Consider the following 26,795-nt stretch of genomic DNA (forward strand, 5'->3'; position numbering starts at 1 on the left):
CCCTCTTAGGAGGGAGTCCCCGACCACCACCACTCGTTGTTTTCTTTTGAAGGTGGTGGCTGTGGAACCCCCATCCCTAGGTCTACGCATCCCATGCCTTCCTGTAGATGGTGTTCCCTTCCAGTTTCTTCCTTGTGAGGTTCCTTCCAAAGCATTCAGTACTGCAGAGCCTGTGGAGAGAGCCTGAAAGTGATAACTTACCTCTATAACATTGGGGGAGTCCCGTGCTGGCCTTTTTCCCCTTCTAGAAGTTACATGCTGCCAGTTCTCTTCCTGGTCCTGTACTGCCCTCTCTGGCTCTTCCGCCTGCCGTGCTTGAAGGATTAAACACTGCCTTCTATTGAGGAAGTCTTCATACTCTCTGATCGAGCGTAGGGTTGACACTTGGGCCTCCAGTCCTCTAATTTTTCTTCCAGAACAGGTAGACATTGTAAGGAAGCTTGAAACTTAACTGTCTGAAGTGCTAGAAAGATTGTCTCATTCTGTCTTTTTTGTTGAGATTGATGACAGTACTGTTCACTCCAGCTGATCCTGGGCTTCATGTTGCACTGCCCCTTGGAAACGCCGCTCCAGTGCTTCAAAGGGCCAGCACTGCATGGAGCCCAGGGTCAGCTGGGGACTCTACCTGCTCCCGGGATCCATGCAGCGCTGCCCCGTTGAAGTGCCATGGCAGAGTTTCAAAGGGGAGGTGCACGCGATTAATCACAATTAAATTTTTTAATCGCTTGACAGTCCTAGTATATTGGTTTCAGAAGGATCAGGTATGTAAGAGTGGGAACTCTTTTCAGGTTTTTTTTTAAATGTGGTAGAGTTCAACACATTATATTGCTAGTTCAGGACTACTCAGCATGCGACCCATGGGCCGCATGTGGCCCACGGCCCATTTGTTTGTGGCCCTAGTGCAGTTTGGGTTCACATAGGGCTGAACACGCGGCCTGCAAGTGGGATCCTTTGAACATGGCCTCCACTGGGAACACACTCCACAAGGGCAAGGCGTCTCCCAATTGGGATAAGTATTGAAAGATGCAAGCGGACGAGCTGGCTGGAACAGGCGGGTACAGGGTATCAGCATTTCTTGTCCCCATGGAAGAGGTGCTGGGGCATTGTGGGAAGTGCTTTATATTCATGCCTGTCAGTGTGAAAGAAGCTCTTTGCATATATTTTCATGTGTATACAACCACACTTAAGTTGTAGCCGTCGGCATATGCTGTGAGTATCATTGTGACCTCCGGGGCTTCCACAGTTGAGTAGCCTTGCCCTAGTCAGTGCTAGTACAGAGTTAGCTCATGAGATTGGGTTACCAAAAACATTTTACAGTAGCCTCTCCAAATTGCAAATTTTAGCAGAACTTGCTACTATAGGTTGGACCTCCCTGATGTGGCGTCTGGGGAGCTGACTGGTCCTGAATGAGGGAGTTTGCTGGACCAGCGTAGATTATTTCTGCTTCTCCCCTGCTACCGTCACTGTCCTCTCCACTGGGCTCTGCTCCTGGCCTGACCGCTAGTGGTCATCCTTCCCAATTCATTTTTCAAAATATTGTTATTAAAAAATAGAACCTTGAGATGGGAAGTATTAATTGTCCATAAATGTCTCCATTCAGTATTAGATCTGGGTTGTTTGTATGAGAATGTTACTACTTTAGATATTACTTTATAATTTAGGCAATGGTATTACAGGTAGCTATATTTATTAAATCAACCAGCTTGAATATGTCTTTCAGCTTTTGTAATTAAGGGATTTTTTTTTTTAAGATTAAAATAGTGTTGCTTGTAAATATTGAAGAAAATGCAATGAAGACAACTGACCACTATTTGTCAGTGTTTCACTGTGGTAAAAAAGCGGTGATGCTAAATTTAACAAATGCAGTTGCACACTTGCAGGGCTTAGTTGAACATGAATAACTTATTTTTTTCAATTACTGTTTTCCATTTTTGAATGTTCCCGTGTTTTATTTTTGTTCCATAATATTGCTGTCATTAAATTGATTTTTTTTAAAGTGACATGGCTGTGTTATATGGTTATGTATTACCGTAGCCATATTTGTCATTTGTCAAATTTTAACAGCTAAGCTATATTTTTGAGTCTTTTTTGTAAATATTGTGGCTGGTAAGATTAAAATTATTTTACTAGTATTTGTTTCTTTTGTTTCTGAGCTACCATGATTATTAATAGTGTTTAAACATTATGTGCATGTGAAGCAAAGTGAATAAAAAATAGAATCATAGGGTTGGAAGAGACCTCAGGAGATCGAGTCTAACTCCCACTAAAAGCAGGACCAACTAAATCATCGACTCAAGGGCTTTGTCAAACCGGGACTTAAAAATCTCTAGGTAAGAAGAGTCCACCACCTCCCTAGGTAACCCATTCCAGTGCTTCACCACCCTCCTAGTGAAAGTTTTTCTAATATCCAACCTAGACCTCCTCCACTGTAACTTGAGACCGTTGCTCCTCATTCTGTCATCTGTCACCCCTGATAACAGATTCTCTCATTCTTCTTTGGAATCCACCTTTAAGTAGTTGAAGGCTGCTATTAAATCCCCCCTTATTTTTCTGTAGACTACATAAGATAAGTGTCTTAGCCTCTCCTTATAAGTCATGTGATAATCATTTTTGTTGCCTTCCATGGTACTCCAGTGCATCCACATTCTTTCTGTAATGGTGGACCCACAATTTAACACAGTACTCCAGATGTAGTCTCTCCAGTGTTGAAAAAAGAGAAATAATCACTTCTCTGATCTGCTGGCAATACTCCTACTGAGGCACCCCAATATGCCATTAGCCTTCTTGGCTACAAGGGCACACTGTTGACTGGTATCCAGCTTCTCATCCACTGTAATCCCCTGATCATTTGCTGCTGAACTGCTGCCTAGCCAGATGGTCCCCGGCCTGAAGCAGTGCTTGGGAGTCTTCTGTTCCAAGTTCAGGACTCTGCATTTGTCCTTGTTGAACCTCATTAGATTAAATAATTAAAAGTAATTTTTATTTAAATACAGGTTTGTGTTTAATGTCAACTTATTTGAAATTGATTTTGATACTGAGAGTCTTTAAGATCTGAATTTATCATTTCTTAAGATCATTTACATTAAATACAAAATATTTTTAGTAGGTTTTTAAAATGTCAGACTACTTAACTGTGGCAAATTATTTGCAAAGCTCCTGGAACCAAAGTCTGTTGAAGTGCTAAATCAGCTTTTGACAGCAGTAGCCTCTTCTGCAAATTCAGCAACAATATTTTTTTTCATTTCAGTTTATTCAACAAGTTTAGTTCGATTACTTATACATTTAAAGCTAAGAAACCAATTGGGAATTGAAAAAGGAAAAAAAAACTTGTTTTCTTCTTTCAATCTGTGTTTAAAAACTTGGTGTGGGAGGATGAAATCTGGTAGTTTTAGTATCTTGAAAGACACAATGACTAAAAATAATTCAGTTATCTAACTTAGTTCATTTGTTTAAACAATGAGTTTTAAATTCAAAATGTGTTTTGATAAACTTTTTGATACCTTAAATCTGGAAGACAAAAGGATAATTTTATTTTATGATAAATGCTGATTTTGTGAATTACTAGAATTTGAATTTCCATTCAAATAGAGCTTGATGCTAATCACAATTAAAAAACTTAACTAGCGTCTACTATATAAGAAATGCTTCACCATTTTCGAAAATAACAAATATAAAATTAATCAGAATAAATGTAAATGAAGCACAAAATTTGCTTACATAAATTTTTATAGATATCATGTATGCTCCTGGTTAGCTGAAAGAATCACGCAATTCAGTTTATGGGAATATCTAGTTGAAATCAACTAGTTTTAATGGTTACCAACAAATTAGAGTCTACCCTCCCTTGGGAAAATAATTAAAAAAATACAAATTCAAAATTTATGAAAATGGATGCCTTAAATGAAGGTTTCCTGCTTGTTGATTTAAATCATTAAAATCCACCCTGATGTGGAGACAGATTTTTAAATAAATGTATACAGTGGAGCTTTGTTTTCCTTCTCAAAATCTTTATGAACTTGTCTTCAGTTAGAAACAGAAATATTAATATGCACAGCTAGTATTTAGCATTAGGATGCATATGCAACTTACATTTAAAATCATATGATCTTTATTTGTTTGATCTTATGAGACCTTTATAAAGAGAAGTGGTTTCTGTCTAAAATGGAGGGACAGAAGAGAGAATTGGGCGAGACTTTGGGAATTGAGGAAATGGAGATCGTGGGGGGCATACAGATGCAGATGATGGCCAATTAAGGAGAATGCATGCTCATAAGAACTACCTCAGGTACTGTGTACAATGGAGACCTCTTAGTAAGAGCATGTAGACAATGGAGATGTCTTGGTTCATATCACAGCAAAAGATATATTCAGCAAGCTAAAAGAACTTGTAAAGGAGAAGAAGTGACATAATTTATCCTCACTCCCTTCTCAACTCACCATCTGGAAACACCTCAGGACAACAAAGACTTTGTTTTGGAAAGGTGGTCCCAGGCAGGAGAGGAAAATTCCAGCATGTGTATTAAGGAATGACACCATCAGGGTGAGACTACTTGATTTAGATACAGTCTAGTTTATAGAATTCACATTGTTTTTATTTTTATTTTTATTTGTTACAAAAAATCAGTGTGTTCATTACTTATGATCACTTACAATCTTTCTGTAGTTCATAAATTTAGGAACTTTACAAAAGACAGAGGTTATAGAATCATAGAATAATAGGACTGGAAGGGACCTCAAGAGGTCATCGAGTCCAGCCCCCCGCCCTCAAGGCAGGACCAAGCTCCGTCTACACCATCCCTGACAGATGTCTATCTAACCTGTTCTTAAATATCTCCAGAGAGGGAGATTCCACCACCTCCCTTGGCAATTTATTCCAATATTTGACCACCCTGACAGTTAGGAATTTTTTCCTAATGTCCAATCTAAACCTCCCCTGCTGCACTTTAAGCCCATTACTCTTCTCCTACATTCTTTCCCCTGCTGGCACCGAGATCTCCAGTGCCGCGTACTCACCATATGGAACGGGAAGAGTTTTCACACTCATTGCATGGCAGATCTCCATCCCCATACCTGTTGGCACTGTGGAGAGATTCACGATATCACGCCAGGCATTCCTCTCTCTCTCCACCCCCTTTGTCTGGGGGTTCTGCAGTTTTTTCCCCACTCACCTGCACTATCTCCACATGCAGAGTATGGAAGGGACTATAGGGATACCTTCTCTTCTAGGCATTCATCGCTTGAGTGATCATACCATTATCAGGAACACAGGCCTCACTATTCATTCCACCACCATTATCATCGCTCCAGGAGATGGTCCCCCTGTTATTGTAGGTCACTTAGATGTACACCTACCTCTGTAACTCCACACGAGATGCATCCTCCGTCACCATCACCGCAAAGCCCACCATCTCAAGCGCATCTCTCAGAAGCAGAGGAAGGCCAATTGTCAGATGCTGAAGAACAGCAACCTGACATTTCGCATATGGACCAATCATCATCCTCTCCTGACGAGGCTGTGATTCCAGGCAACATTTTCCCTCCCCCCCCCCGCAAATGATCTTAAGTGGTTCCAAGACTTGTTTGAGAGTTGCATCGAGTCAGAAAGTTCAGTTGGCGGAGGTGCAGGAAAAGCAGTACCACCTCTTTAAAAATCTCCAGTCCACGCATTGGGCCAAAATAGTACTCCTGATTGACAAGGAAATTATGGAGGCTGCAGAGGAGATTTGTCAAACCCCTGCTTCTGCTCCGTCAACAAATAAGAGGGCAGATAAGAAATACTTTGTGCCATCAAAGGGCTTGGAATTTTTGTTCTACCACCCCCAGCCAAATTCGCTCATTGTAGATGCTGCCCAGCATAGATATAAGGCCCCTCAACACAGGAATGCTACAGCTGAAAAGGACAACAAAAGATTAGACCTATTTAGTAGAAAGGTATACTCCTCAGCTACTCAACTGCGGCACATCATGAATTACATGGCGCTCTTGTTGACTCATGATTTCGACAGTTATGCTAAACTTATAACATTAATGGAGCACCTCCCAGACTCTAAAAGACCTATTTTAAAATCTATAGTCCAAGAAGGCTATGCCTCAGCCAGAACACGTCTTCAGATAGCCCTGGATCTCATGGACACTGCTGCCCATTTTACAGCTACTGCAGTTGCGATTATGAGGTCTTCATGGCTACATTCTGCTGGAGTTCCGAGGGAGTTACAGACCAAAGTGGAGGACCTACCCTTTAACAAACAGAAGCTCTTCACCAAGAAGACACGAGGTCCTCCACTACAACAAAGATTCTCATACCACTTTCCAAACTCTGGGTATGTACACACCTCCATATCACTGGAAACTATGTAATGTACCAGAGGTGCCACAATTACCCATACACTAGGCAACAACAGCATGGCTTTGACCAGTCACGATCAAGGCAGTGACCCCAAAGAAGGCTCAAGCAGACCAAACGCGCCCTATATCAACCAGCAGTAAGCAGCAGATTTGACTCCTTGATTGAGGGCTTCCAACCACATCTCGTTGTCATCCTAGAAAACCATGCCTCATGTCTGTTCCACCACCAGCTGAGGCAGTTTTATTGCCAATGGGCCACCTTCACGTCTGATTGTGGGGTTTTGGAGATCGTATCATCTGGTTTCACCTTCCCATTCCTTTCTCTACCTTCAACTACCCCACTTACCCCATCCCTCTTCAGGGACCCTTCTCACAAGAACTTGTTGAAACAAGAGATCCATTGTCTTCTCTGCATTGGGGCCGTAGAGAAGGTCCCGGATGTGTCTGAGGGAAAATGGTTCTAGTCTAGCTATTTCCTCACATAGAAGAAAACAGGAGGCTGGAGACTCATACTCGATCTTCGAAAGATCAAGCAACATCTCCAAAAATGTTTCAAAATGGTAACCCTCACATCTTAGGCACAAATTATCACAGCCCTAGGCAATGGGTTTGCAGCCCTCGACCTCCAGGATGCCTACTTCTGTAGCACCATCCATTTGGCATACGAGCGTTTACAGTAGGCGGAGAACACTTCCAGTATCCAGTGCTTCCCTTCGGCCTTTCATCCTCCCCCAGGGTATTCTGAAAAACCCTAGTGGTGGTGGCATCTCATTTGTATCGAAAAGGCATTATAATCTTCCCCTACGTCGATGATTGCCGTATAAAAGGCCACACCAGGGCAGAAACACAGCATATGATAACAATAGCCAGACAGACTTTTGACTCTCTAGGCCTAATCACCAACTAACAGAAGTCCATAATCACCCCTTCTCAGACCCTGGACTTCATAGACTTGACTCCACAGCAGCACGAGCCTACTTAACCATCCAAAGGTTCCAGTCTATCCAGAATCTAATTTCTGTGCTTATCACCAGCCCTACAGTCCCAATACTCACCTGCCTACAATTAATGGGCCATATATCTGCAACAACTTGTGTAGTCCATCACACAAGACTACACTTCCGTTGCCTTCAACCCTGGCTGGTGTCAGTGTATACCCCTACAAAATATCACGACCACAAAGCAGTGTCTCCTCCCTCCAACGTTCGCACATCCCTCAAATGGTGGACCGATCCATGCAACCTCTTGGCAGGCATTCTGTTTTACCGTTTTCAGCCTTAGGCACAAATGACCACAGACGCTTCTCTCGTCGACTGGGGTGCCCATATGAACGGCATGTCTATGCAGGACAGGTGGTCACCAGCAGAGATGGCCCTCCACATAAACCTTGAGCCCAGAGTGGTTCTCAGTGCCCGCAGACACTTGATTCCTGTGAGCTGGAGAAGATTGTGGTCTGAGGCAGAGGAAAGGGATGCCATGGAGAAGAGAGCATGTGGGAACCCTGATATGCCTGCTCCCCCTTCCTGGAACAGTAGGGGAAAGGATGCCATGGAGTAGAGAGCGTGTGGGAACCCAATATGTCTGCTCCCCCTTCCAGGTACATTAGAGGAAAAGGGTGATATGGAGTAGGGAATGTGTGAACCCTGATATGTCTGCTCCCCCTTAAAGATGTCTGGTATTTTGTTATTGGAATAAGGGAAGAGCCCCCTCCCCCAACAGTTTCCCCCCTTCCATCCTCTCTGGGCATCAAAGATGTGGTTTCATGGGGCCCAGGGGCAGTTTGATCAAAGGAATGAAAGTGTTCCAAAGTGATTGAGACCCTCATGGGAAGTGGGCCCGCTAAGGGCAGCTTAAGCATGTAGGAGGAACCACCCCAGTTCTTTGCTTCACCCTACCACAACCCTTGGCCTTGGAAAGGGTTCAGAAAAGGGCAACTAAAATGATTAGGGGTTTGGAATGGGTCCCATATGAGGAGAGGTTAAAGCGACTGGGACTTTAGAAAAGAGGAGACTGAGGGGGAATATGATAGAGGTATATAAAATCATGAGTGGTGTGGAGAGGGCAGATAAAGAAAAGTTATGTATTAGTTCCCTAAATAGAAGAACTAGAGGACACCAAATGAAATTAATGGCTAGCAGGTTTAAAACTAATAAAAGAAAGTTCTTCTTCACTCAGCGTGTAGTCATCCTGTGGAACTCCTTGCCAGAGGAGGCTGTGAAGGCTAAGACTATAATAGAGTTTAAAGAGAAGCTAGATAATTTCCTGGAGGTGAGGTCCATAAAAGGCTATTAGCCAGGGGATAAAATGGTGTCCTTGGCCTCTGTTTGTCAGAGGCTGGAGAGGGACGGCAGGAGACAAATCGCTTAATCATTATCTTCAGTCCACCCTCTCTGGGGCACCTGGTGCTGGCCGCTGTGGGCAGACAGGATACTGGGCTAGATGGACCTTTGGTCTGACCCAGTACGGCTGTTCTTATGTTCTTAACCCAGTGCTTATGTTTTTTCCCCTCCTCTTTTGCAGTGCGCATGATGCCTAAGTTCTTACATGTTTAAGAGTTGCAGTTTTTAAAACGCTTAAGGTTTTTGCAGGTTCTTATATCTCACAGAACATCAGGAGAGCTAGTACTAGCTGAAGAGCAACAGAAGCATCATGGTTCTAGTGTCATGACCCAGTGTATGTTCAGTGTTCTGTGTTGCATGTTGTGTGTTTGTCTTGTGGGTGTTGTGTGCTAGCACTGTTGCATTTGGGGGAAAAGGGGATACTACACTAGGGTAGACTGCTTTTCCTCTATGTCAACCACCTCCAACCATTATCAGTCACAGGTCCATTTCTGTTTATACAAAAAAAAAAAAAAAAAAAAAAACAGCAGCAAGCCTTTGGTCAGGTTTTTCTCTGATTATCATTTTGTTGTTGATATACATTTACATTTCGATTATCATTTTGTTTTTGTTGATATACTGGTACATTATATATTTGTTAATCCCTCTCACTGTCCTCTGATTACTATGTTGGGATGGGCGGAGGCACCTTTGTGTGGTCACCATAATTTGGAGTTCCAAGGGGCAGATAATGTTGCATAAAAAGCCTCCTCCTGAGCTTACATGATTGTACACATACATTTTCTGAAAATACACTAAACTGTAAGGTCTAAGGTTTTAAACTGCAACTCATTGTAACCTTTGTCAAACCTTGAAACTTGCTGTAATCTTTGTAAAACTTTGTAACTCTCAGCCACCTTGCTTGTAACTTGCTCTAAACTGAATTCTCCCCTGAGTGAGTGTGTGTGTGTGTGTGTGTGTGTGTGTGTGTGTGTGTGTGTGTGTGTGTGTGTGTGTGTGTGTTTTGTTGAAGTTGCAATGCTGAGGCTGGAGCACATGGTGATGAGTCATCAAACTGGTGCTTTGCTGGATAAAGGGAAGTCTGGGCATGCTCCCTGGTGACGAGGTAGATGAGTCACAGGGGCCATACAGACATAATATAAAGGAGAGGGAGCACATGTGAGACTCTTTTTGTTTGATTGTTTTCCTTCCCCTGCTCTTGAGAAACTCCTCTCTACAGCCAGTGTCTCTCCTGACCAGCTTCCCAGCCATGATCAGCAGACAGACTCTCCAGAATCGACATGCCTTGGAGTCTTCTGCAATCCATATGCCTTGTGTGAATGCCTGAGAGCAGGAATGAATGTGTGTGGATGAGTGAATGAATGGAGGGGGGTGAGTGAGTGAGTGAGTGTGTGTGTGTGTGTGAGAGAGAGAGAGAGAGAGCTGGTTCCCTCTTTAGTTTAAACCTTTAAACTAAAGCTCTATTTTTGTAGTGCATACAGTGCAGTGCTAATTCCTCATACAGTAAACCCATGGTAGTGTAACCCTAGGTGGTCTCCAGTGGGAATTTTTGGGGATAACAGTATCTTGCCACTATTCTGGTTCAACTTTAGTATTTACTAATGTTTTCCTTCGTATTGGTCATAATTAAGACAAATTCATAGTACTTTATACTATAGCATATTTTAGGTAGGGTAGTAGATTTCCCATGTCTGGAGTCCTGTGCAACTAGGAATGTCTACCTGTGAATGCGGATATCCATTGATAGACATTGAGATGCACAGATCTACAGGGCTCTATTGTGTGTGGTTGTATCATGCCTGGGAGATTGCACCCTGCACCAGCGACTCCTCCCAGGAACATGGCTATTCTGCCCCTTGCCGGGCTTTATGACCACAGAATGGAGATGCCATATCGGGGGCCATGCAGCTGCACTTCCGGCATGGGGAGCTGGCTCCCAAGTGAGATGGGATTGTACTCAACTCCTTTGGCTGCAGTGACTCTTGGGAGTAGAGCCCTAGGGATCCTGATGTCTACCTGCAGATATCTGTGGATAGACATTTCTATTTGCGCAGGGCTCTAAACGTATCCTATTTTAGGGGAACCATGCTTATATTCTTTTGATGTAGGAAGAGTAAAGGTCAATCTTTGGAGTCTGAAAGATTATAGATTAGAAAGATGCCAATGTTAATCTTGTCTCTGCATTCATAAGTATTTGGCACAGCTGTTTGGGGTTATGTGTGTGAAAGAGAAAATAAATATAATTTCTTCCAACAATGTGTATATTTTTGTTAAATTTTAAGCACAGACAAAAACACTTAATGTTTTTTTCTTAATAAATGTATCGTGTAATTTTTCATATTTTTACAAATTTTATAAATGAGGATTCAGTAACTCTGCTATAACAATTAACTATTTCCCCCCTTTAAGGCTCTAAGGAAACGAGAAGCCAAAGCTGATGAAATGGAAGAACTGATGAAAAATAAACTTTTGAAATCTGAAAATGAAAAGAATAAAGTAAGATTTTATTTTATTACTTTTTAAAATAATTTTGAGTGTAATCTTTTTCTGTTGTGACAGTTTCCAACTTCTTGTAATCTAGAACATGTTTCTCAACTTTTTTGATACCAAGGATCTTTTTGCTGCATTCTTAAATTGTCAGGCAGGTCTCTGGGGCTGGTGCCAGTCCACAGAGGGTCATTGAGAAACTCTTGTCTAGAATGTCCAGTCTCCTTTATGTTATGTTTAAAGCCATGTCTTGCTTCCTTTAGAAGGGGCATCTGAAGTGTGAAACCTTGTGGTTTTAGTTTGCAAAATGGCAAGGTACTTTTTAGCACTGTACACAGCAAACACAGCCAAAAATGGACTCATCTTCAAGCAAAGCCCTCACTTTTTTTGTCATTGTTGACAACACAAGCAACTTCCCAGTTAAATCAAGCTTAAGTCAAGGGATTAGTTTGACACCTCTCTTCACCTTGTTTCACACAAATAAATCTTGTGCAAAGTTATTGGATTCTTATTCCAGAGCATATCTAAGATCTAACACATTCTTTACATCCTTGCAGTTCACTCTGATTATTTCCCATTTTGATTGTTATAAACTCCTCTTCCTTGCCTCTCAGACGCTCATACAACTCTCCTACAATTCAGAGAAACATTGCCAAAATTAGCTGCCTTGCCACTTGCCATGCCTTTTTTGCTTCTCTCCACTATCTGCTCTTTCTCCAGTGCATAAAGTCAGATTTGTTGTCAATACTTTCAAACCTTTGCTCTTCCCTGCTTTATCCACCCATGCATTGTTTCACATTTTTTTACATACATTGATACAAACCTCGTCTATTTTGTAGCTTCTCTGATAAACCTTTCTGTGTACCCTCCATGCTGCTATGTATGCATATATAATTTTCTCTATTAAAAAATAACTGTTTACAGAGAGGGACTCAGTAGAGCAGGGGTTCTCAGAGTTCATTGCACCACAACCCCCTCTGAAAAGAAAAATTACTACCTGACCCCCAGATGAGGGATGAAAGCTTGAGCCCACTGGAGTCATGCTTCCCTGGGTAGGGAGTCAAGTCCAAATTCTGAGCCCAACCACTTCTCATGTGGGGACTAAAGCTCAAGCAATTCAGTCCCAGGAAGGTGGCCTGTAATTTGAGCCCTGCCACCCATAACTAAAGCCCACTTCAGACTTTGGCTTTCACCCTGGTTATTGGGACTTAGGCTTTGGTTTTGGCCCTTGGCCCCAGCAAGTCTAAACCATCATTGGCAACCCTCATTAAAACAGGGTCACAACCCACTTCAGGGACCTAGAATTGGAGAACCCCTGCAGTAGTTAGAGGTGAATTAACTGCACCATATATAGAAGATTAAATACATTAGTATTGTTGGAAATCAGGGTGGCTAAAAATGATTTTTTTAAATAAAGTCTGTTTTTTTTATAAAATGCTTTTTGAGGGAAAAATATTTCAAGATCATTTTAATTAAGATACATTATAGCTCAAAGACATATTGTGGAATAGGTATTACAAATCTTAATCCTATAGTATAGACAATATATTCATGTAATGGTTAAGGAACATTTTGTAAATGAGTTCCAATAGTTCATAGATTAGGGACCCAATTTTATGGGTTCCAGAGGCTTCCATATAGATTTAGATTAATCTTTCTATCTAGCCAATCGGGTTCAGTTATCATTCTAGACGATATCACCAGAGATGCTTAGTTTTGCAGTTCTCAAACTGTGGATTTGTGTCTCCAGAGATTACATGCTTGTTAAAAGCAAAAATGTTTTTAAATAAACAATATATCGAGGCGAGTAATAACAGATCTCAACTTTATTGTTCCTCTGCAAATTTGTGTACACAGAGTTAATCCTTTACGTCTTTCTAAAAATGCAAAGTTTCAAAAAGTTCAATGAATAGAAGATTGTTGGGAGCAGAATGGATCTGGACAAGGAGAAGAAGTGTGGAGATAAATATGAGGCAGGACAAGCAGCTAAAACAAAAGTGGAACTATTTAAGCAGCATATTCCAGAAATTCTGAGGTCTTTTTGAGTGTAGCCTTTTTTGTTTTGAGATCTACCATCTAGTTCTCACTAGAAAGGAAAACCTATAATGGCAGCAGGCCATAAAAGAGACCCAGTTTGGAACTATTTTAACTAAGTTCTTCTACCTGTGGGCAGGCCCTCTGAGTGACAGACATGGGCTACTTTGAGTTTAGAAGCCTCAACCCAGCCCCAGGCTCCCAACGTATCTAACTTCTCATCCATAGAATCATATTAAAACGAAAAGAATATATGGAAATGAACACTTGAGACCTTTATTAACAATTAAGTCATTATACCAATAGCATATATTACACTGCTCTACAGCCAAAATGCTTTTGAAATAAATGTAGTCAAACTTTACTAATTCTGGTTCACTGAGAATGAAAATGATGCTTAGAATTGTTGATTGGCTCTAGTTTTCAAGATATGCTATTAGGTCAGTATATACGACCCTTGACTTGTGAATGGCGGAGGATAAGTGAGTTACAAAGGGAAGTGATCTCAATTTAAACCAGAAATGACTAAAGTACATCTTTGACCGGATCTATGAATATATCTATGACTGGGTTTGGACAGTACTTGCTTTTTAGGCAAAACAATGAATGATGCAATCTGAAGTTGGTATTGCGTCATACATTATATGAATTGCATCATGTTGTTCCTAGAAGTCATGGATGATGCAATCATAATGAAGCTTACATCACTCTGCTGAACAAATTGCCCTATATCAGCTCTAGAAATCATACAGTGTCGTGCTCTCTTATTTGTCAGTGTTTGCAAAGGGACACATTTCTGTTTAGCCAAAGTGAGCAGAGATGCCTCGTACTTGTGTGAACAGTGCAGATAACTTCTATGTTTGTGGTGAAATGACTTTTGCATCACAAAAGCGCAGTATAACCACTATAGTTAAGAAAGCCTATCACCTTTATTTTGGCTGCAAAATTGGAGATCAGGACAAGAGGTGGGCCCCACACATATGCTGCAACACTTGTGCAACAAATCTTCGCCAGTGGTTGAACAGGAAAAGGAAATCTATGCCTTTTGCAGTGCCAATGATTTGGAGAGAGCCAACAGATCATACCAGCAATTGTTACTTCTGCATGGTGCCTCCAGTTGGGAAAGATGTGTCAAAGAAGAAAAAGTGGACTGTGCATTATCCAAACATTCCATCAGCTATACACCCAGTACCCCACGGAGAAGGACTTCCGGTTCCTGATGCACCAGAATCATTCTCACTTGAGTCAGACAAGGAAGAGGATGAAACTTCTGGTCCTGAACCATCAATGTCACAGGACTCACATTTTCTCCCATCCTCCTCCTCTGAACCACACCTCATAACACAAGGTAAACTGAATGACCTTGTCAGGGATTTGGATCTATCCAAGAGTAAGGCAGAGCTGTTGGGCACTGATGCAGGGAGACTGACAAAAATACGTAATGCAATTGTGATATTAGGAAATCAAATATTTTTGAAGCAATTCTTTTGGCTTGCAGTACAATTTAAAGTTGGTAGAATGTATACGTTTCAGGAGAACAGTCTTGTCACAGAGATCTTTTGAAATGTCGTCATTGTACCTTTGTAATAACAAAAAATAACATTGACTTGATAGTGCCGTTCTGCATCAGATTGAGATGTTAGGCTGTGATTTGAGGAAAACTCAGATGACTGCCACTGATTTGGATTCAGAAAGGACTGCATTCCATTGATCATGAATCTTTTGAATATATTTAAGTCATCATTCAGTGTTATCCCTCTCAACATCTAATGTAGTATTGTGTGCTTCAATTACAAGATTAGTTTCATGGATAATTTTTAGCAGCTTCATCCACATGGATGACATTAAAATGCATTCAGATTTGGATATTTACTTCTGAATTGACGTAAGCTCAGTGTGAGCCTGTGGTGTGAGAGTAAGAGATTCAAGCTCATGTAAAGCCTCCCACAGAGTCCAAATGCTGTGCAACTGGTTTAATTCCATCAGTTCATGCTGACCATCTCATTGTTGACATGCCATGAAGAAAAGCAGGCAGATGCTGCGTCAGAATTTCCCATTTTCAAGGACTGCTACTGAAGGGGTTGTATAATTTGCTGGTTTGTTCCAAGTTATGTGAATGCTTCCTAGCATGATTCAGCACAATCAGTGCCGACAAGATTTAGCGTGTGGTTGCCTCATCTGGAGAAAATCCAGTTTTGGATTTTGTTCAAGGAGGACTGCATGTACTCCGTTGTACTTCCCAGCCATATTGGATCCATTGTCATAGGCTTGGCAAATGCAGACTTGAAAATTTAATTTGAAGCCTTCCAGAACTTCTAATACAAAAGTGGTGATTTATTTTACATTTTTTTGTGAAATTATCGAACAAAATAAATCGTTCTTCAGTTGAAACCTTTGAACTTCCTGCAATTTTAACATACCAAACAACCAAGGTTGTCTGTTCTTTGAGACCAGTATAGAGTTGCATCATTAATAATTGAAAAGTACTTTACATGTTGTATCTCTTCAAGAACTGTTGTTCGCACAAATGTCCTACATAGCTCAATAAACTAGTTTTGTATTCTGGTAGACAGATAATGGACTTGCATGAATTTTCTGCTCTCTTGTGATTCATGAACATGTTTAACATGGTCCGATAAGTGAGTCATACTTGCTAAGAAGCTCAAGTGTACCTAGAAAGTTTCCATTTATATGGTCACCAATATGCTGACTGGAACCAAACAAAGCCAATCCCATTTCAGAAAGGAAAAAAAATGATATTCCATATGTGCTCAAGGAGTTTTTTTCCCCCACTTATCAGTTTCTGTGTTTATTTCACTCAGGAGTAAGTTTTCAATTGAACTGTCAGCTAGTGCTGCTCCACTAGCTGAGTTCCATGCAATGTAGTTATCTTTATGTGATACTGAAGTTTCATGTGCAGGTATTTGGTCTTTCAACTTCCGCCAACCTCTGCTGATGCTTCATTTTTAATAAGGGGTGGTTTTAAAACACAGAAGCACATAATACATTAATTTGCTAAAGGCTATTGGTTATACAAGATTTTAATTGTGTATACTTCTCAATGAATATTATAACCGTTAGCGGGCATTCTTTAGTATGACTCTTATAGCCTTATTCCAAAGTCTTGAAATTTTGTCTAACATGTTCCTATTACTAAATTCCTCTAATAATTTGATAACTGGTGTGTTATGAATATGAACACAGGGCGATTGCCAGATTAGATATGAAGTTTATTAAATAACTAGAATTAAAAGTTTATTATCACAAAAAACCTTTAAAGGTAAGTCTAAAACAGGACGAAGAGGTAGCTTACAGCTGAGCCTGACATGGTTATTATATGCAAAGACACACACAAAACAGGAATACAAAAATCTCCTATGCAAAGATAAAGATCTAATTCAAAGGTTAGACTTCCCCCTCAGACAAAGCAAAATCACTTGACAGTAACAGAATTAATTCTGACTTTCAAAACCTCTAAACTATGCAAAGACTGAAAACAGCATTTCATAATGTAGAATCATTAATTACAGAAGCTACTCCAACCTCCCGTCACGGAAATGAAAACTTAGATGTGACCGAAATATTGGTGAAGGCCCAAGGTCCCACAATGATTTAAATCAATTTTTGCAGGTATATAAAGCTTCTTTTGTTGTCTCTGTTATAACTGCAAAGTGCATAATAAATGGAAATGACTGGTAGAAAAATGTCAAAATTTGAGGCCCTTTGTTTCCTGAGATGGAGGCCAAATGGCCCTTCTGGCTTCCCATGATAGGGCCTGCCTATGGGTAAAAGAGGCAAGCATACAAAATGTGAACTATGCAACAAAGAAATGCAAGGCCTGGTTGCCCGACTGAAACATCATGAGAGAAGTGTTCCTTCTCAGGAGGAAGCTGCATTCAAGATGATGAAAGGGACATGTCTGAACATGCATGATCTTCAGGTTGGTAAACTTTATTTCATACTTCTTAAGGATTGCTTGTCTTCCTTCTGGGCTATTCTTGAATTGCCATGTCTGAGCAAAATATATAGTTACTTGAGGGTACCATTGTTTTTGATGAGGTTGTGATAAAAAGAGCTGAAATAGGCAGATATAATTCCATTTCCAATTTCACATTTAAAGTAATACTGTGTGTCAGTGAATAGAATGGGTGAATACAAATAAGCAGAATGGTGGTAATAATAAAATGACTGCATTGACATTTTGTTTAGAAAAATCTATCATCAACATACAGGATTCTGAAGACTCTAACCTTCAAGATGACCATGTTTTTCTATAGTTTCAGGGTTACCTGCCAATGGTAGTGTTTCAGTCACATATGCCAGATATATTGTGGCTCTCATCTGTAGGAAAAAGAAAAAAACCTCCCTCCAGAAGCAACTATAGATAAGTTTGTGATAAGAACCAGCAGATTACCAAAGAAAGGTTGATGAAAAAATTGCCCAATATGTTTGTACAACAAATTCTCCTTTCCATTTGATTGAAAATTCGCATGTCATTAACATGGTTCCATCATTAAGACCATACAGTTCACCCAACATTAAGGATACAGTTCACCCAATGGAGCAGATGTCACAAGCAAATTGCTGGATAAGATATATGAAAGAATAACCGAGCAGTGTGCAAAAAGTCTAGAAGATGGAAATTGTTAATCTGAGTCTTGATGGATGGAGCAGTATCCACAATGATCCTGTTGTATGTGCTTGTGTGACAACAGAAAGGAATGTCTTCCTTACAGAAACAATCGATACATCAGGAAATACACAGACAATGAATACTTACAAGAAGTAGCAGTAAAACCTGTAACAGTTTGTGGAAAAAAAGTTCAAATATCTAGTACACAACTTAGTCACAGACAGTACTGCAAATGTATCCCAGAAGAAAAGAAATTTAGAAGAGAACGAAGTGAGTTCCAAGATAATAACATACAGTTGCAGTGCTCATTTGATGCACCTCCTAACCAAAGAATTCAGTGTTCCAAGAATAAAGGCTAGTGTTGAAATTGCAAAATATTTCCGTAATGACTTTGTAGCAGCTGTTCTGAAAAAAGTGGAAGGGACCAGGCTAACTGTCTGACAAGACGTGCAATGGAACTCAGTGGATTATTTTGAGCTCTGTATCAAGAACTGGCCTAATCTGGTGACACTTTTGAACAAAATTGTGGAAAAAACGGATGGCAATGCCACTGCCACTGCCACAGCCAAAGTTCTCAACATTGGACTTAAGAGAAGTGTGAACACATGCCCTGAAGCCTATTTCTGTAGCATTAAACAAAATGCAGGGAAATAGCCATTTTATTGCTGATGCTGTTGAAATTTGGAAGCAACAGAGTGAGAGATTTAAAAAAAAAATAGAAATATGCAATGACAGAGTTAAATTGCTAGCATTAAAAAAACAAACGAGACAAGCACTTTCTACAGCTCATTTTCTTGCAAATATTCTCAATATTTGGCGCAATGGTAAAACCATAATCCCTGAAGAAAAGGAGTCGCCCTATGACACGGGCATCCAACAAACATCCGTCTGTAATGCCAACTGTAATAAACTACAGAGCTAAGGGTTAACCATTCAAGAAATGTGTTTTCTGCTAATAGTCTGTGAACTGGTGGAAGTCACTTAAGCACTTGTATAAACTGTTGAAGTGATAATCTTACTTTTAACAGTGCAGCTTCTTCTGCGAGTGTAGAAAGACTATTTTCTTCCTTTGGACTGATTCATTTTAAATTGAGAAATTGTTTGGAACCTGAAAAAGTAGGAAAGCTTGTTTTTCTTTTCCTGATTATGAACAAACAGGAAAATTAAGGTGAAGATTACTGAGCTAGCTGCAGAAGTGAATATTTTAAGTCTCTCATGTTGACCTGGCTGTCTGTCTATTTAATTTTTAAAAAATTCATTTAACTATTTTAGTTAAAATTACTTTTAACTAACATCTGATTTTTTAAAAACTTGAATGATTAAATAAAAAAATTCGTATGGTTCTTTTGTTGAATTATTATATGTTTACTGTTGAAGAAAACAATCCATAGTACATAATATTGTTTTAGTTAAAATAAAACAATTTAAATGTCTGGTGATGTTCTCTTCCAAATACTGCATGGCGAGAAAATCCTCCAAACAGTAATGATTAACCTGTTGAAATTGGAGATAGTTCACCTCCCAATGACTTCATAAATATCTGCTTCAATTGTCTTTGGTAAATGAAATAACCAAACAATCATTCATTTTTTGATATAGCTATAAAACTCATCTGAAACATTTTCAAAAAATGAAATCTACATCTATCTCTGAGTTGTGTCGAATATGTATTAAGGTTATAATAACCACCAAGAATGCATTTCTTATGTAGAAAACCATGATTAAATAGAGTCTTCCTAATGATTCAAATAATTTTGATTCATATCAAATCCACTCTGATTGAAATTGAATGTCCATTTGATTATAATTTTTGGTAGTTCCCATAAAATGCAAGCTTGCACCTTAAACCATCATATTTAATATAGATATTTTAATTGCATAGACGTCTGGCCACTATAAATTTTCAGACTAGTAGTAATTTTCGCTTCTGTATTTGAAAAACTAGGAGCAGAGTAACAGGAGTAATTGAATCTTGCAGAGCATTGCCAGTAGATCATAATGCAAAGCATCAAATAGATGCACTCTTTAGCAGTTTTTATAAATGAAGCAAGCAGCTACAAGAATGTTCATGTATAAGAGCTATTTTCAGATCCTGCAACACTGCCTATTGCCTTTCAGTCTAAAATGTTAAACATTTATTTTTAGCCCAGGAGAAGTACTTTCTAAAAGCTGAGCTAAAAACAATTTAGGATTCTGTTTTCTACAGATAGTATGAAATTTCACAGTGAAGGTAACAAAATAGCTTTAATGACAACACGAGGAAGAAAAAAAAATGGAAGCCCCCATGCCTTTCTTTAAAAATGAATATAATATTGTCTCAGAGCAGCTTCTGTTAAATATAAATCATTATTTAATTCTTTTTGTGCAGCATGTCTAAAGGGCAGAATTAAAGTGGTTTGATTACATTGTGCATTTTTGAAATTTTAACGTTGATATTTCTTTTAAATGTAACCTTTTACTCTGAATTTCCTGAGTGTTTTAATATTTACTTTTTGGACAATTGCATCATCTTTGTAAGGCAGTTTATCAAAAATTAATTATATATATCTGGGTGGTTTAACATTTTAAAGCTGGTTTGGGAATGTATACACAAAATATGTTCCATTGGGGTTCTATGTGAGGCACATGAAACGTTTTCTTTATCATTGCCTACACAGAGGGTTGCCAGATTCTGCCAGTTTTTATCCACATGGTTATTTTTCCTACCAGTATTACAAAAGTGACGTGCTCTGTAAGCAAGGATATGCAAATTTTTAGGTGCACAAGCACAGTTAACAAAACTACTCTATCCTGCGAGACCATCTTGTTTATGACAATTTTGCGGTCCACTGAGATGGAGGGCCACTCATATGGATCACTCACCTGCCAAGGTTGTCCCTTGCTGTTGTAAAGCATATTGCGGAGGAGCTCTGGTAGTTCCCCCGTGGTCCTGCACTTCCTAGTGGATTTTAAGATGCCTCAGTGGCTTGCAGTGACCCTTCCATTGTCTCTTGATTCTTATAGAGTCAAGGGTTCCCCACTTAATGAGCTATTTTCATCATAGACCAGTCACTAGTTTGGAGGGAAAAATCATTCCGTGGTCTAAAGGTCCCCCTTTCCCTGGTGGCAGTCCACCGGGCATGGGGAGGGTTGAGGGCGGGGGAAGGGGAACTTGGACCTGCCCACTTACCCTGGGTTCCAGCCCAGGGCCCTTCTTAGTGGCTACTAGTCAGGCTCTTGCCCTTATTCCTCCATATAACAGCTTTTTCTTGGACCATTTCCTCAACCACTCCTGCAATACCTTCTCCCTGGCATCTTGGGAGCAACCTCTCCTGGTTGCCTCACTCTGTGCTTCCTTCTCCACGACAGTCCATTTCACCTCTCCTTCTCCCTCCTTGCCTGAGGGGAAACCTTATAAAAGGGACCAGCAGACACTATTTGGCCTAATTGCTGCCACAGGCTGGCTCTTGATGAATCCCAGGTGCCTGCCTGACTTAATTGCTGGACATCAGTCTCCTGCAGCCTATACAGGGAACAGGAACCAGCTCACCCAACCTCCTGTATACTTGCCCTCCATCAAACTCCTGCAACTTGCTCTCTTTGGTCTGCCACAGTATATTTGAGGTTAAGAATTACATACTGCGCAATATATTTATAAACTACACATTTTAATAATTGTAGATATATTTGTAGCATCCTACAACAGTTTGTTTTGCATAGTCAGGGTTAAAAATATAAGAATTTTTTTTAAATACACATTGTTAGATTTGAATAGTTTAAAATATTTTAGTTCCAAGATGAATGTGTAACTTTGTGTCTTTATCTTTAATCAAATTATAAAAGCTTGAGCAAGAGTTGGAGCGGTTTAGGAGGAAGTTAGATCAATCAGAAGGCAGTCGAGAAGCTCTTCTTCATCAGGTAACTACTTTTATGCCGTGAAAATTCTCTTCCTTTCATACAAAGTAGGATCAAGCCTGCCTCTTCATCTTGTTCTCGGTTACTCTAACAACAACGTTGTTTGGGAAGGAAGGAAGGAAAAGTACAGAGCAGTGCCTACTAATTGAACCATATAAGATTATGCAAAAATGGGAGCTTCCCAGGGTTTAAAATAGTCATGAAAGCCTTTCCTTCAGTGGCATTGTGATATGTTGATATCTGCCAAAACTACTTGAGTATTTATTCTTGGTGCGTTATAACAGTAGATTGGATCAAGCAGACAAACTGTTCTTAAGACCTTCATTTGTTGCAGATATCCAGCTGGGGATGAAGAAATATATATAATGCATAATATAGACATTTACATTTCTAAGTATCTCTGAATGCAATGGTCTCAAACACTCTTTTGTACTATTTTCACCCAACACTTTTTAATAGTTGAGTTGTTCGTGTTGGATAAACCCATGCATTGTTCTAGCCTCATTTCCTAGGGTGTTTTTGCATATTGTATATTTGTAACTGTGCTGTAATATGTTAAACAGTATTTGTATAGTGCCGTGGTGTCCAGCAGTTCTGAAGCAGTAGCCATTATAGTGGCTACTGCTATAATGAACTAACCACGCTTAACCAGCTAAATGGCTACATTTTTCAAGTCAGCTAGCCACACACAACTGGCTAAATAGCCACACGTGGCTAGTGGCTAGCGTGTTGGATACCCCGGGTATAATGACGTTAGACTTGAAAGTAGAGTAGAGAAACTTGTAACAATATAAATATAGTAAAAGTACTATGTTGTGTATATTTTTAGGCCCGAACAATGCACAATGAAAATGTTAAATCTGAAAGACCCAGGAATCCTGTATGGCAGTGGTTGCCAACCTTTTTAACCACAAGATCACTTTTTCAATTTAAGTGCAATGTAAGATCTACCTCAAACCTAAATACCCTTGCCCTGCTTCCTTCCTGCCCCTTCTTTGAGGCCCTACTCCTGTTCCACCCCTTCTGAGTCTCACCCTGCTCATTCCATCTGCCTTCCTCCCCCATCCTCACTCATGATCACCAGGCTGGGTAGGGAGGTTGGGGTGCAGGCTTTGGTCTTGGGCCAAGGGGGTTGGAGTGGGGAAGAGGCTCCGTGCTTAGCCCAGTGTGGAGAATTGGGGTCCAGGAGGGGTTTCAGGGTGTAAGCTCTGGGAAGGAGTTTGGGTGCAGGGGGACTCACATCTGGGGCAGGAGGTTGGGTGTAGGAAGAGGTTTAGGGCTGGGACAGGGGTTCAGAAAGCAGGCTGTGGCTGGCCACTGTTTAACCGAGATGGCTTCTGGGCAGTGGAGCAGCGGAGTTAAGGCAGGCTTACTCCTGTCCTGGCTCTGCCTTGCTCCTGAAAGCAGATGACATGTACAGCAATTGCTCCATGGCACCATGTGCTGGCCCTCAACTCCAGGCACGGAGCCCAAAGCTTCTACTGGCTACGGTTCTCCGTAATTGATCAATGTGAGCTGCAGTAGTGGTGTCTGCAGGCAAGGACAGCATGTGGAGATCCCCTGCTCTGCTTTTCTCAGAGGCTGCAGGGACATGGCTACCACTTCCAGGAGCAGCAGTTATCACAGGGATAATGACTCCAGCCATAACAGGTTAGGCATTTTAGAACTCTCTAGTCAAAGAATTAAATCTAAGTGTAAGAGAGAAATGAAAATTATGAAATGCACATACCAGTCAAAAACCAAAATGAACAAACTTTGCAGGCGGTAAAAGAAGTAATACCACCCTCTCCCCGTAGGTGTTGGGTTGGAAGATGAGAGTGAAGGACAGTGTGTGTTTGTGAGCAACAGAGAGAGAGACAGTGTGTGAGAGTGACAGAGATTTGCATTGCTAAGTTCCCTTCATCCCCTTCTCTCTGTGTGGAGATAGGGTACAGGAGTGGGGGAAGGAGGGACACCCTAACATCAGTGCCCCCATCTTCTCCTTTCCACATCCTGCACAGCAAGCAGGAGGCTCCTAGGGATAGCTCCAAGTCAGAGGGCAAGAGCGGCATGACAGTGGGTAGAGGACCAACTGAAGTGCCAGTGCTTGATAGCTTCTTGGCCAAACCAATCAGGATTACCTGCCAGAGGCTTCAAGATCTACCAATACTACTGGTGGATCCCGATCTACTGTTTGGTGACCACTGCTGTATGCCATCAAAAAGTCTCCCTATTTTTCCCAGTACTTTCCCTTCCCCCTCTGTTTTGGGAGAGCAAGAAAAAGAGGTGAGTTTGGTTGAGGGGGACCTTGGATTCAGATTTATTAGCATTCATTGTTTGACTTTTTATTATCAGTAGAGATTTCTGAGTTGAAAATGCTGTTTTATTTTGAGCTCACCCCCTTGTGTGAAGGTACCTCAAAAGGGGGATATCATAAAAACTTTATCCATCATGTTGGGAGATGGGGGGGATGCTGGTAAGTAAAAAATACTGGTTGACTCGGAGGGAAGGAGTTTAGGTGTAGGAGTGGCTGGGCGTTGGGCTGGAGGGGGGAAGATGAGTGCAGGGCCTTGGAGGGAGTTTAGGTGTGGAAGAGAAGTTGGAGAAGGGTATGGGGCAAGGGAGAGGTTTTTGGGGTGCCAGATCCATGCTCCACAAGTGGTGACCTGTCCCTACTGCTCCTAGGCAAAGGAGCGGCTAGGGGGCTCTGTGCACTGTCTCCGCTATAGTCACTGACACTACAGCTACTATTGGCTACATTTCCCAGGCAATGGGAGATGCGGAGTCAGTGCTTGGGGCAGGGTGAGGACTGTGCACAGAGTCCTGTGGCTGTTCCTCCTCTTCCTAGGAGCAGCAGGGACATGTTAATACTTCTGTGGAGCCAGATAGGGAGCCTGACAACCCTGTGCCAACAAGATTATAAACTGGACTTTCAATTAAAATCAGAAATGCTGGTTTATAGAGCTTTCTGGTTGGTAAAGTGCCAGGTATCACATCTTTTACTGTATTATGTTTCATACATGATGAAGTGTCTTGGGACAGTGTGGTGGATTAATATTTTGCTTTAATTTTGGTTCTGTGCTTGGCTTGCTTTAGCACACACGTTAATGGTGCTCTATCAAATATTCTTTGCATTGTTAAAATGTGCCATACAGTATATTCAGAAAGAAAAGTGAGCTGTGGAATGCACTCTTCTCATATCAAGAAGCATTGATATGTACATATCCTACTTCTGATGACTAATCTTTTTTTTCCCCTTTCTTAAATCAGCTATGGAGATAGAATAAGCCAATTACAGCATGTGAAAAATTATTAGAACTTGGTGGTTTAAATTAAACCTTTTCCTTGCAACTGGCAAGATAGTGATTTTTATAATGGTTCATTTGTTATTTGGATAATCAGTTTCTTATATCTAGGAATGAACTTCCATTTCTTTTATGCTTACCGTTTCTAAGCATTTAGGCATCTACTAAAAAAGTGGTAATTATATCAAGTCTTTTAAAGTTTATGATATTTGGTAGAATTGAATTGTTTGTATTTTTTGTTTTGTTTTATTCAATTTTTGGTACTTGTCTATCTGTCAGATGGAGGGTCTCCGTTCCCAATTACTCAGAGCAGAAGAAGACCGCATGGATTTGCAGAATCAAGTTTCACAGGTTGCCTTGCACCGCCAGAACTGTTATGATGAGCAAGAGGATGACAGAAGAAGCAGATTAGGTACATCCTTTTCCTGTTTAATGGGAGATCAATTTACAACTTTGCAAAAGAATGATCTCTGTCTTTGAGTTGCAATCTAGATCCTCTGTTGGTTGAACTATTACTGCTGGTTATCATCTTAGCTCAATTAACTTTTGTTAGTACTATTGTGAGATGTTAATAGCTAAATAGTTGGGAGAAATACAATATTTATGAGGTGACTAAAATATATTCATACTGGTTTAACCCCCCTCCCCCAATGTATCAGGTTATTCAGTTGAGCCAGCATCAATGATTTCTTCATAGAAGAGAAATTTTTGAACTGTTTTGAAAGTATCAAAAGATTTACTATGCAAATTTTGTATAATATTTTTCTGAAATGTTGGTTAACACCACATTACAGCACAGTCCAAGATTCACTTTTCTATGTAGAATTTTGCTTAATTAAAAAATCTGCTGAAATGCCTATTAAACATCCAAATTATCCTTCAGAAATAACAATTTATCCTTATTGATTACCTTTAGTTAACACTTGTATTTGCAACACTTTTAGAAATCATAGAACACTAAAACTGGAAGGGACCTTGAGAGGTCATCGAGTCCAGTCTCCTGCCCTCACAGCAATACTCAGTACAGTCTAGACCTTCCCTGATAGCTGTCTATCTAACCTGCTCTTAAATATCTCCAGAGATGGAGATTCCACAGCCTCCCTAGGTAACTTATTCCACTGTTTAACCACCCTGACTGTTGGGAAGTTTTTCCTAATGTCCAAGCCCATTGCTTCTTGTCCTATCATCAGAGGCCAAGGAGAACAATTTTTCTCCCTCCGCCTTGTGACACCCTTTTAGATACCTGAAAACTGTTATCATGTCCCCTCTCAGTCTTCTCCTTTACAAACTAAACAAGCCCAGTTCTTTCAGTCTTCCTTCATAGGTCATGTTTTCTAGACCTTTAATCATTTTTGTTACTCTTCTCTGGACCTTCTCCAATTTCCCCACGTCCTTCTTGAAATGCGGTGCCCAGAACCGGCCACAATACTCCAAATGATGCCTGATCAGTGCAGAGTAGAGTGGAAGAATGACTTCTCGTGTCTTGCTCACAACACTCTGTTAATGCATCCGAGAATCATATTTTCTTTTTTTGCAACAGTGTCACACTGTTGACTAATGTGGTTCACTATGACCCCTAGATACCGTTCTGCAGTACTCTTACATTACATTACATTAGTTTGTGGTTCACTATGACCCCTAGATACCTTTCTGCAGTTCTCTTCCTACATTACATTAGTTTGTGGTTCACTATGACCCCTAGATACCTTTCTGCAGTACTCTTCCTACACAGTCACTTCCCGTTCTGTATGTTTGAGACTGATTGATTGTTTCTTCCTA

The 26,795-nt window shown here is 40.5% G+C and overlaps 1 protein-coding gene across 8 annotated transcripts in view; it reads left to right on the forward strand.

Moving 5' to 3' along the window:
- Positions 1–26,795, forward strand: part of CEP128 (centrosomal protein 128) — a 393,105-nt gene that overhangs the window by 60,391 nt on the left and 305,919 nt on the right. For all 8 annotated transcript variants that reach the window (XM_089778396.1, XM_025181171.3, XM_089778400.1 and 5 more), the window contains 3 exons: positions 11,094–11,180; positions 21,661–21,735; positions 25,296–25,428. In XM_089778396.1, the coding sequence (XP_089634522.1) occupies positions 11,094–11,180; positions 21,661–21,735; positions 25,296–25,428 (295 nt within the window). The remainder of the gene's footprint in view (positions 1–11,093; positions 11,181–21,660; positions 21,736–25,295; positions 25,429–26,795) is intronic.

The sequence above is a fragment of the Pelodiscus sinensis genome, chromosome 5 (assembly GCF_052426305.1).
Source record: "Pelodiscus sinensis isolate ZL-2025 chromosome 5, ASM5242630v1, whole genome shotgun sequence".
Lineage (NCBI taxonomy): Eukaryota > Metazoa > Chordata > Testudines > Trionychidae > Pelodiscus > Pelodiscus sinensis.